At 33.3% G+C, this 12,976-nt stretch overlaps 1 protein-coding gene across 7 annotated transcripts in view; it reads left to right on the forward strand.

Annotated features, from left to right (window-relative positions):
• The first annotated feature begins 4,691 nt into the window (after nucleotides 1-4,691).
• LOC148281066 (nuclear factor NF-kappa-B p105 subunit-like) overlaps nucleotides 4,692-12,976 on the forward strand; it is a 44,159-nt gene continuing 35,874 nt past the window's right edge. For 2 of the 7 annotated variants that reach the window (XM_088227415.1, XM_088227418.1), the window contains exon 1: nucleotides 4,743-5,239. Coding sequence is in view for 1 of the 7 variants with exons in the window: in XM_088227413.1 (XP_088083539.1) it covers nucleotides 5,379-5,397 (19 nt within the window). In the remaining 6 variants the exon portion in view is untranslated. Of the gene's footprint in view, nucleotides 5,398-12,976 lie in introns of all 7 variants that reach the window. The other 5 variants (XM_088227416.1, XM_088227421.1, XM_088227419.1 and 2 more) reach the window with 5 other exon arrangements.

Below are 12,976 nucleotides of genomic sequence, written 5' to 3' on the forward strand. Positions count from 1 at the left end.
AGATCCTCCAGGCATCTCGGTCGGCTGCCAGCTCCTGTGCATCCTCATAAGTCAGGTTCGCATCTCGTAGTTGTGACATGAACTACCAACGTAATTAGCAGTGGAGGTCTAAGACGCCGAGAACTTGATGCTTTGTTAAGCAGGCAAACCTGAAGTATCATTATGTAATATTACATTATTTTTATAATATAATCTACACTGTTTAAAGTATTTGTAATACCTACCACCTGTATATTTGTAAATTTCAATACTTTTATTAGAATGGATGTAAAATTACGTAGTTTTACAAAAAGGCGCAGTAAAATACCCGTAATTTTACGATAATTTTCGTAAATGACGGTAGTTTTACCGTGGAACATGGAGACTTTTTATTTGTTTTTTTTACTTAGTTTACCTGGACGCACAGATTTAGCTTTACTCTAACATATATGTTAGTAGTTTAATTGTAAAAACTGTTTACTGAATTAAGATGGCGTCATTTTTGTAAATCACGAACATTTCTTTTTTTCAATTTTATTTACTTTTTTCAAAAGTTGTGAGGTTTTTAAGGGGACCCAAAAAAACGGGAATTTCGTCATAACTTCTTTATTTTTTAATATTTTTGCACCAAATTTTGATCACCTTCCAAGTATTCTCTTTTGACCACAACGCACTTTTAAACAATCCTTCCATTGTTCAAAACATTTTTTAATTCACTTATCGGGGTGTTTTTTAGGCTTTCCAGAGATTTTTGTTTTGCCTCCTCCACAGTGGCAAAATGCTTTCCTCTCATGTCCCTTTTGAGTTTGGGGAGCAAAAATAAATCACAGGGGGCTAGATCCGGTGAGTAGGGGGCTGAACAATTGGTGTCATGCCGTTTTTGGTAAAAAAAAACTTTACGAAGAGAGCGGTGTGGGCCAGGGCGTTGTCATGATGGATGAACCAGTCGCTTGTGCGCCAAAGATATGACCTTTTCTTCCGGATACTCTCCCTCAATCTTTTCAAAACCTCTGAATTGAACTCCATGGTATTCCAGACACCTCACAAAGTTGATCAATGAATTAGCGACGGTCTTCACGAACGAGAACATTGATTTTGTCGATGTTTTCGTCAGTTATTGGCGTTGAAGGGCGTCCTGAACAGAGTTGGTCTTCAATTGACATTTCTTCATTTTTTAAATATGAAAACCACTCGTAGACTCTGGTTTTACTTAGGACAGCATTCATATGAGCAGTTTTAAGCCTTACAATAGTTCCCGCGGCCGATTTCTCCAACAGGAAACAAAATTTCACCGCCGCACGTTGCTTTCGACAATTGGCCATCACATTTTCGAAGAAATAGAAAAAAATGTTTCACTAAAAAAATTCCCATAAACAAACGGATACATTAACAGCAACAGAACTTCGCACACTAACTCAAAAGACGTGTCCCTAACGGACGTCGAATTAAAAATGGGTATTCCTACTCTCCCTCCCCACCACAGCGCGATTCCCGTTACTTTTGGGTTCCTTATTTCAAGATTCTGATGACAATTTGTGTCATGCAATCGATCTCTTTTACTGTCTCAACCGACCAGTTTCAAAGAAATATATTTATATTATATTTGTTACCTTTATTACCATGAGCATATGGGTGCTGGTTATATTAATTAGTCTTGAATAGTGTCCCTTCAAGACCAATAGATTTGTTCCCTTTCACATGCAATCCTTATAGAATAAAAGTGATAGAGGAGGAGTATCTTTGTGAACACTATATGCTCCAACTAGGTAGCGGACATAGAATAATGATGATGATGATGACTTTTGGTAGGTCAACTATCAAATAATTAGTAAAAAGTTAGTGCTAATAGCGCTTTTCCGCTATTTTGATAAAATGTATTTGATGTTCAAACGTATATCTTGAAAAATATTGGTCCAAAGAAAAAAAAAATATTACGATTTTTAAGTAAATTTTATTTTCTCAGACTTTTGTATATTTTTTTTCTATAAAACCTTCAGGGACGTAATTATACACAAAAAACTGATTTAAAGCACCATTTTTTCAAAATCGCGGCATGAGCGGTGGTCGTTCAAGGTCACAAACTTAAGGTTTTACTAAAGACCCTATGTCCACCGATCCTGTTAAGTTTCAAAACATAATAACCTTTTTTATTAAAAAAAGTGAAAAAAGTACATACCGAATGACCTTGAACGTCCCATACTTACAATAAATCTCGACAACCACCTGATGGATCTAAACCTGATTTTTGCAGTCATGTAAAGTGTTCTAAAAAAAAGCTACTCGTATTTGTAATATCTTTGAAAAATAAAAATAAGTACGTCAAAATCGTTTCTTACCGAAAATTACCGTAAAATACCGTAAATTACGGTATTTTACCACGACTTTCGGTAAAATTACGTAATTTTACATCTCTAGTCATACCTATACAGACCATATATTGTGTTCGCCATAATCACAATGCTGAAGTTTTATATTGGCCAACCATGTAACTTTTTTTATCCTGACAGATTCCCAACCGTTGGTTAGCTGTAGCCAACGGTAAATGCTACCAGGGTAAATTTAACATAGCTAAAAAATCTTATTTTCTTCTATGGACTCAAAATTGAAGGAGGATATATTGATGTACATATGATGTATACATTATATTATTAAGATAAAATATATGAAATTAATAATGATATATAATAATAATTAATGTATTTCGCAGCACTGGCAAGTGACAACCCTGACATGTTGTGAAAATTTTGATTGTATTTTTCTGAAGCATTGTATTAAGAAAGTTCTTTTAAAAGTAAAAATCTTTTTCGTAACATGTTTTCAAAATTGTTTTATCTTTTCTAAAAATTGCCTAAAATTTCGCGGCCTAAAATAATATAATCCATAAAGTTTTAAATGAAAGGTGATCCCTTTACATTTCTCCTCATAAGATAGACAAATATATATATATATATACATTTTTCAATGATGTCATAAAATTAATTTGTCATGATTTATTATGTCACAATATTTTATATTTGAAAATAACCAGGAATCACCATTCACCAATACTAACAAATTCATTTCATTAACATATCATTCATTATTAATATAGGGTAAAAGTGGGATAGTTGCCGTAGGGGGATAGATGCCACGATTATAATGTAGAGACATGCATAACTATTACACTGCCAATTTTTACTTTAAAACAAAGCTCTACCCCACTATCCGCCAGGCTGCCCAGTGCATCGCGTTGTGACGTTCGTGTGAGTGAGGAACGTGTCAAATAGGTGATTACGCGCGAACGATTGCTAGATTTTGATTTCCTACTTTATCATTTCGCTCGGAACTTTTGAGTGTATGAGGTAAGTGATAATATTTTTATGTTTACGATCAATGTATATACTAAATGCAAAGATTGTTTTATTGTTTTTTATTTTTTTTATTTAGCTTATTTCACATATTTAAGGGCGTCTATCCCCTCCATAAAGGATAGATGCCTCAGTCCTTGTGAGTATAGTTGCCCTTAGGGGCATCTATCCCATACTAATTCAGCATTTTTCTTTGTCCACATTTTGTCTAGCTTGTTTGTTAACATTAATTATTTTTTTCAAATTAACTACCTAGCAATTGATATATATGATTTTTTTTCATGAAAACAAAAGACGACTCGTTGCGCATATCCAAAAACTAACGTACTCGGGTTTTCTTTTGACAAGAGATATGCTACAGAGGCTGGAATTCGACTTTGATGATAAACTTGGTATTAAGACTAATTTAAATGATGACACTCGTAAATCTGGATCACATCAGCTACGACCTTTTTTAGAACGCCATCCAGAGCTTAGTATGCAGTCAATCACATCAGGAGAAAAGGGAAAAACGATGTCAATAATTGCCTGTTGTAATGCCGTTGGAAATTTTTTTCCTCCAGTTATCATGAGAAAGTGACTATGAATGCGTGGAATGTTTTAAAAATTACCGGAAAACTAAATCTATGATGAATTTGATACAATGTATTATGTGCAGGAAGTGGCTTCACGAGAGTTGTACTTTGTACGAGGATATCTGTATTCAATGTAGACGGACTAAACTTTTGCAAATAATAAATAAAAAAAATGAATTGATTATAAGGTATAATTCATTACAATGTTAGTTTTAAGGGCCAAAAATGATTGTGACTAATTGTGACAAAATAAAGTAATGTTAAAAAAATATTGTTTTAACTGATTTCATAATGCAACTATCCCACCAGTTAAAATAACATTGAGGCATCTATCCCATAGAGTCGGCAACTATCCTCATTCATAGAGGCTCCGAAAATAATTTCTTACAAAAAAAATGCAATCAATACTTTACTTTTTACACATGCACAATATTATATAATAGGTAAACAAAACGCCACAAAAGTATCAGGCAGTTTAATTCATAAATTTGTTGAAAAATCGCATTTTTCAAAAAGTGTGGCGACTATCCTACTTTTACCCTACTTATGTACGATAGATAAGCAATTTTTTTGACAATCAAAAGACGGCAACCTAAGTGAACAAACAAACAATAATTTATTTTTTCATATATTCGTTTTATTTGTATTGAAATTATGTTCTATGGAAAAAAATACAAAGAATTTCAATAGAATTCGGTAGATCGCCACAAAATTGGTAGATCTACTGAAAAATCGGTAGTATTAGCAACGCTGCCCCAGCGCGAGCGGCATGGGGAAGTACCGACTCAGTATTCATGTTTTTCCTTATCATCTTTGCTACGATTTATCAAGTAATTTATTTGACTGTATCAAAATGTATAACCACTGAAGCGTTTTTGTAAATGTATTTGACCAAATGAATAGTTTTTTTACACTTTACACTTGCAGATATGAAAAAATAGCTTAGTGTAGATGGGAACACCAGTGACCAGTGTGAAGTTCGTTCAAATATGAGTTCAGAATCAGTATGACGTATGACGGAATTGTAAATTTGTGGTCAGACGTGCGACTAGTACAAGAGTTATTGTTTATTTTCATTTTGCTTTTGTAAATTGTAAAATTGTTTTACCAATTACTTGTATTGGAAAAGTGCTCCGTAAAACTTGAAATATAATATAATAATTGCTCTTCTTTTCTAAGTTTCGTGCGAATTCCACGACGTGACTGCTTGTTTATGTCGTAGGACATTTTCTTAGCAAAACTTCAGAAATTAATACTGTTTGTCGGTTTCGTAGTTTGTGTCTGGTGTTGTAGATAAATTATATTCGAAAGTCGAAAATCATTACTTAGTTAATTTAAGTAAGTAGTTAATGACTTGTACTTTGCCTTTAAACTTAATATCCATTGGTGTTGACGCCATGTAATTGGAAACGTTATTGTAGCTTGGGTTGTAAAGTTTTAGCCGCTAAAAGTGGCATATTCAAATAATGTTTTGATTATGTGTACCGAAGTTCGAGGTATTTCATTAAATTATTAAATAAATAACAGTTTTCCGACACTAACACAACACTCATATTATAACCTTAGAGTAATAATTCGCCACCGGCTGATAGAGTCGCCCATACGGACAAAAACCATCCTATGATTATCAACTACGAAGTTAGCTACGGCTTACATCAATTCAACGGGCCGTATGTACCCAGGTCGAGAATTGCAAGCGCAAACCAAAACCGCCCGTTACACGTTTGTTGTTAAACTAAAAACCTAAGCAAAAATTTGGAACGCTTTTATTCCATGCAATACAGTTAAAGGGCTTGAATTATTACTCCAAGCATATAACATACGACGTGAACTAACCTTAATATTAAAGTGTGTTGTGTGTTAATACTCAAGGTACAATTTTTAGCATGTTTTTATTTTTTACAAAACTGCTTTTGCATGTTTTAACGCTTTACCAACTATCGTGGAAATATATTATTTTAACCTTTAACGCCACATCAGGGGTGATATTCCAAACGCTCTCGCGGCTGTAGAAAACACTTTTACCTCGCGTATTTTGTATGTAAATATGCGAGATAAAAGTGGTTTCTACGGCCGCGAGAGCGGTTCAGAATAGCACCGCAGGTTCAAAAAGCTCTATTTTAGTATGCATACCTAGTGAATTTTAAAGCAAAACGGCAGTTGCAAACTTCTTTGTATTAACATATTACAACAGAGATGAAGAACTTTTTATTCTTTGTATCTTCAATTAACAGAGAAACTAAATTACTTGTTGATTCTTTAACTTACAGAATTGGTAATTGTCCGACCTAAAATCGCCGTAAAGCAAAATTACATTACACGAAAAAAGTACGCTTATGAGATATTCTGAATCAAATTGTGATTATTTTAGGCCTCTAGCTTCTGTCAATGTCAGAACAGCTCGGGATAAGCATTATTTTCAAAATTAAGAAAGGGGTGCTGCGATGGTTTGGGAAGATGGAGCGAATGGACGATGAAAGAATAGCTAGAAAGATTTACAGCATGGGTGTAGAAATACATGGGGAGTTCATTGCCATGGGAAATTAGATAAAAATTGGTTTTAAAATTAGGAAGTTCATTTAAAAATTATTTTTTTTTACTATCATCTATCTATCTATTTACTATCAATTATCATCATCATCGTCATTCCCTTTCCGAACCTAATGGTGCATAGGGCACTGTATTGGTAACTAATCGCACAGTATCTTAATCATTTTTGTTGCATGAAGGCAGTAGCGTGCCTAGGGTTTACGAGTAAGGCAAGCCCATATATATATTTTTAAATCCACATGTGGTGTAATTCCCTGACGGCCTCATAGTATAGTGGTCAGCGCATGTGCCTACCATGCAAAAGGTCTCGGGTTCGATTCCCGACATGGTTGATTTGAAATATTTATTTAAAAAGGTGTTTTTACACTAGAATGTGTCATAGTCCCTGGACTGGTACTTGAAGCGTAAGACTGATCATCTTACCTTCATGTAGCAAAAAAGATTAAGATATACTGCGATTGCAGTGCTCTATGCACCATTAGGTGCGGAAAAGGAATGATGATGAATTCACTTTTGTGAAAACATGATGTATGCTTTCTTCACTACAGTTGTACAGTCTACAAAGCATCCAAAAGGTATATTATGACGAATAACAATATTTTATGAAAATATGCATAGGATAATCTTTCTGAGTTCGTTTAAATAAACGAAATAAAGAAAACACAATATTATTTTATATAAAGTAATTCCTCAGATATCAACCATTACCAATAAGTAACATTAATAAAATATAGCATGCGTAGAGTTGAATAATAGTCATCGGAACCCATAGATACATAAATATAATAAAGATAAATTATAATTGATATAGAATATTGGAAAAGGAAAAGGATAGTAGATAGGCAAATAAAAAAGAAACGTTGGCCATCTCCGAATTCTTTTTATATATGACGTTTGCACAAAATGAAGTAAATTATCATAAATCTTAACCAGTACGGGTCTTTAATCAATGAAGATGAAAATAACCGTTTAAAATTATCAAATTCCGCAAAAAAGAGCATAATAAACAATCGTAAAGTTTGTTCGATACGAAATACAAGATACGCTCTCTGCCAACTTTACCTTAAAGAAGCTGACTTCAGATTCCCATATAAAACTCAACATATACTGACAAACATTTTATGAGTTTACTGTTTGTTTACATGCGAATTGCACCGTGAAATAAGCCCCATAAGAACCCCACGTGCGAGAGCGAGATAAGAAGACATAGTGTCGTTCGCGCACACGAATTTCATACGGTTCGGATCTCGGGATGCGTACAGTACCAACGTCGAACAGATCTCTAATTCTCATTTGGCGCGAAATTTAAACAACGAAATGAATTATTTTTAAGCGTTTGGTCCAGATTTGGTAATTTTGAAATAAAATTAATAGGCAAGCCCGGCTTATGGGCTTCTATGGAAATACCGCCACTGCATGAAGGTAAGAAGATCAGTCTTACGCTTCAGGTACCAGTCCAGGGACTATGAAATATTCTAGTGAGAAAACACTATTTTAAATAAATATTTCATATCAACCATGTCGGGAATCGAACCCGAGACCTCTTGCATGGCAGGCTAACGCGCTGACCATTACACCACGGGGCCGACAGTCAAACTGAGCCAAAAAAATTTTGAACATTTTTATGTATCGTATTATCAGCGCTATGATTTTCTAAAGTTTTGTAATTTTGAGATTACTACACATGTGACGTTGCAAATTCTCTTCGGTGAGTTCTGCTGATTGGTGAATTGGTTTCTCGGAGACAGGAAATCTATCATTGGTTTATTCGGAAAAACTTGTGACGTAGTTCAAATTAATCAGTTTTTACTATTTTTTTTGTACGTTTTGGGAAACTTTTAATTCTTTAATGTTTAACCTGTGTAAGAAAACATTTTTAAATTCATTTTTTTTTAAAAAGAAATATTTGCATTCTTATAATTTACCCAAATATTTGATTTTGATGGCCATTTTTGACGAGTTTTAAATAACTCACTATTAGAAAATGGGAATCAAGTTGGAGTAGAGTGCAGGCGCGATCCGCCCATACATACTGTGGATGCGGAGCATCCTCTGAATATTTAAAAACTGTGTATTTTACAGGGTGTTCATTAAACCCTGTCACGTCCGAAACCACGATGATAAGTATAAGCAAGAAGACATATTGGCACATTAAAATAATTTTTTAGAACAAATAAAATCTAAAAATATAAAAAAAAGCAAATGGTTGCTTACTTCTGCAGGGGCGAAACGAGGATGCGTGCTCCCCTCGCTTTTACCCTGCAGAAGTTAGCAACCATTTGTTTTTTTTAATATTTTATTTAAAAAAAATTTCTTTGTTCTAAATATTTTTTCTATATGCTATGTCTTCTTCCCCATACTGATCATCGTGGTTTCAGATGTGACAGGGTATAAAGAACACTCTGTATAATTCAAAATTATAAATATGAAAAAATCTACAAATGTTTCCAAAATATTCGAGCTCACGTGATTGACGAATTCAAACAATGTTTTCACCATACATTCCTACCTACGTATGCGTATGTCCTATATCAAGGTACTTTGGCCTTTGAATCTGGATAATACTCTTCATTTAGAGTCTAGTCCTACTACAGATTTTCAAATTTTCGCATTAAGGTTTATAACGTTGTCATATTGTTCTACCAAACTCATAGAGATAAGAGCATGCAACTCGTGTAATGCAAAGAAAAAACGACTTTGAAGACATGTATTATAAAGATTTAAATATCTTATTATTGAAATATTATAATGGAAAACTTACATAAGAAGTATAATTTAAATAATAAAATACCTCGAGCGCACTTGAGAAAAGTGATTCTATCCTATATTGATTTTAATTAGATATCTACGAATATCAACTATCATGCCTACTAAAATTAAGACCACAATATTTTTTTGTCAGCTTCCCTACTAATAATATTCACTGCACGCGCCTGGTAGAGTGGGATTCGAACCACGGGCCTTTGATCCGTGAGTCCGAGACACTAGCCGAAGGCTAGCTAACTAGAACGGACGGGACCACAACCCGATTTCCCGTAGCACTGAATTTCCTCATTGTAGATTAAAATTAATTTATTATTATGAGTAAATTAATTTATTATGATGGCCATACTCCTAGATATAAAAAAAATGTGTCAATGGCAAAAAGGCTAAATGACTGATGCTCCTTTAAGTGAGTTTTGCTGAAGAGTCAATTGATTTTTAAAATGTGAAATGAGTCCAACTTTTTTGTTTTTTAACGTCTGTGTCCAGGCGGATGAAGAATACGGTTCTGTGTGTGCAATAGAACCGGAATCCGGGACGAGTGCTTTCGACTCAGTGGCTATTTGGGTTAAAATCATGAAAAAGGTAATTGAGCAGGAAAAAATCTGCCTCATGGTGTAGTAGTTGTCGTGTGCTTGTGGTCCTGGGTTCAATTTCTGGGAGGGTCTGTTTATAATGTGATTTAACACCGCTATATTTCACTGTCCCTTGACTGGTTCTTGAAGCGTAAGATTGATCACCCTATCTCTATGTAGCGGTTGATCGAGATATGCTGCATTTGGTGTGCCAATGCGGTGCCCTATACACGTTTGGATATAAATAGGGGATATGATGGTACTTTTTCTGAATTTTTAAAAATCAATAAGTATAAGTTAGCTTGGGAACGAGATTTGTTGATCAATTAGTGCAGTGGCGGTATTTCCATAGAAGCCCATAAGCCGGGCTTGCCGAACATATTTCAAATCCAAATGACCAAACTCGGGCCTAATGAATAAAAATAATTAATTTTGTTGTTTAAAAATTTGCGAGCTCGTTTGTAAAGTTGTCGTTCTTATCTGGAATGACTTCTATCTGGAAATTCATGTGCGTGGACGCTATGACAGTATGTATAGTTATCTTGCTCTCTCAGCGGGTGTCTTATGTGGCTTTCAAGAAAAATTGCAAACATGAGATACAAACATAAGGATTACAAATGTTGGTCACATATATATATTGCATTTTATATAGGGCTTAGGAGCCTGCTTCTTTTGAAGTTAGGTTAGTTCGTATTTCACAATTTTTTATTTTACTTTCGTTTTTTTCTCTCATTGTTAGGGTTTTTATAATTAGACAAGGTTATTTTTCGCAAACTAGGTTGAAGACCCGTACTGATAATTTACTTGTATTTTTGTGCACACGTCATATATATAATGAGGAGATTGCCAATGTTATCCCATGTGCAGGCTTAAAGTGTGTGAAATAATGAATTACTAATGGTATGGTAAACGCATTAAATTTGATTATACAATAAAAAATTATTTCATCTCGAAGACCAGCTACTGATTTACGAATTTCACTAACTGTTAAGTTACAAAAAAGGAACTTTAATTGGTCAGTATGTAAAAATCATTAGATTGCCGGTTGCTTTCTTAAACAAATTATTTTGTTGGTATTGCGCTTTTTTTCCAACGACAAGTCCGGTTATGATGATTTAAATAATAAAAAGAACGCCATAAACAGACATCAAAATACACAGATGCATTGAAACGCTGTTAATAGTTTCCACAAAAAAAAAGTATAAACAAACAAAGTGCATTGTCGACTATATTGAATTTGGAAATGCTAGAAAGATCAAAAGAATTATCAAAATTGTGTTATGCAGCTCACATAACTTTTTTAGAAAATACCGCTTTGAAATCGAAAAATTTGTGGAAATTTGTAAATAAACTTAATAAAGATAGTACTGACATTCCTCCAGAACTACATTTCGATAGCAAAATTGCTAATAGTAATGAATCAATAGTCAATCTATTTGCTGAATTTTTTAAAGACGTCTACAACCAAGAAATTCTTGATGTAAACATACCGTCATATAGTTACCATAAAACTACAAACTTATCTAGATGCCAAATCACTTATGATTCTTGTATTCCCAAATTACTTTCTTTGGATGTCAACAAATCTGCCGGTCCTGATAACCTCCCTCAAATTTTTCTTCAGCAGTGTGCCCATTCTATTGCTGGTCCACTTACATTATTGTTCAACCACTTATTAACTATGGGATACTTTCCGAGTTTTTGGAAATCAAGTTTTCTTGTCCCGATCTTTAAAACAGGTGATAATACTAATATAAAAAATTATCGTCCTATCTGTATTCAATCTACAATATCAAAACTTTTTGAGTCATTAGTATTGGATCAAATTTATCCAAAATTACTAGATTTGATAGAACATAATCAGCACGGTTTTGTGAAGGGTAGATTTACCGCCACGAATCTACTTCTGTACCAAAATTATATTGTAGAGGCATTTACTAGAAAAAAACAAGTTGACAGCATATACACTGATTTTTTTAAGGCATTCGATAAGGTGTCTCATAAACTTCTTTAAAGGAAATTGCAAGCGTTGGGGATAGAAGGTAAATTGTTGGAGTGGTTTTCATGTTATTTACTTAATAGAAAATTAAATGTTAAAGTTAATTCTACAAAATCACAACCATTTTACGCTTCTAGCGGCTTACCACAGGTAAGTCACTTGGGACCAGTACTGTTTTTAATTTTCATTAATGACATTGTTTCCATTTTTGAGGATGTAGAAGTTATCTTGTTTGCAGACGACATAAAAATATATAAGGAAATATCAAATGTTAATGATCGTAAAACACTTCAGTTAAATTTAAATAAACTAAATAGTTGGTGCATACAAAATAATTTGTTTTTGAATGTAAGTAAGTGCAAATCAATTACTTTCTGTCGTAAAAAAACCCTATTATGTATGAATACACTATAAATGATATTTTGCTCGAAAGAGTGAGCGAAATAAGAGACCTGGGTATAGTGTTTGATGTAAAATTAGATTTCGTTAATCATATTAACAACATAACGAACAAAAGCATAAAAACATTAGGTTTCCTGCTTCGCACTGTCAAAGATTTTAATTCACTTAAAGTAATAAATATTTTGTATGTAGCACTAGTTCGTAGTCAGTTAGAATATAATTCCATTGTTTGGTCTCCTCAGTATAAATTACACATTAGGAACATAGAGAGAATTCAAAAAAAGTATTTGAGATTCGTAAATTTTTAATTAAATATTCCCTTAGATAACATAAATTACACGTATTTATTAGACACTTTAAATTTAATTTTATTAGAAGATCGTATAAAAATAAATGACCTCCTTTTTTTATTTAAAATTTTAAATTCGGAGCTCGATTGTTATGAACTCCTGAATCTCATTAACTTAGTCACTAGAAGTACGGAGTTGTTTGCAACTACGAGTACATACGTAGGTACTAACTATGCACGACACTCTCCGATTCCGCGTTTACATTCCTTAGCCAACAAATTTACTTGTGAAATAGACATTTTTAATACGACAATTATCAATTTTAAAACCTTCTTAAATGCACTGTTTGAAACTAATTATTAATGTCGTAATAAAACTTTCTTTTTCATACAATTCTTTCTCTGTTTTTGATGTGTATTATTATTATCTTATCTCTTTCTGATATTAATTTATCAAATATTTTTGTGTACCATATATTATATTATTATCACATATA

Source organism: Micrasema longulum, unplaced genomic scaffold (assembly GCF_059751315.1).
Source record: "Micrasema longulum isolate JH-2025_06_02 unplaced genomic scaffold, ASM5975131v1 h1tg000501l, whole genome shotgun sequence".
NCBI classification, from domain to species: Eukaryota; Metazoa; Arthropoda; class Insecta; order Trichoptera; family Brachycentridae; genus Micrasema; species Micrasema longulum.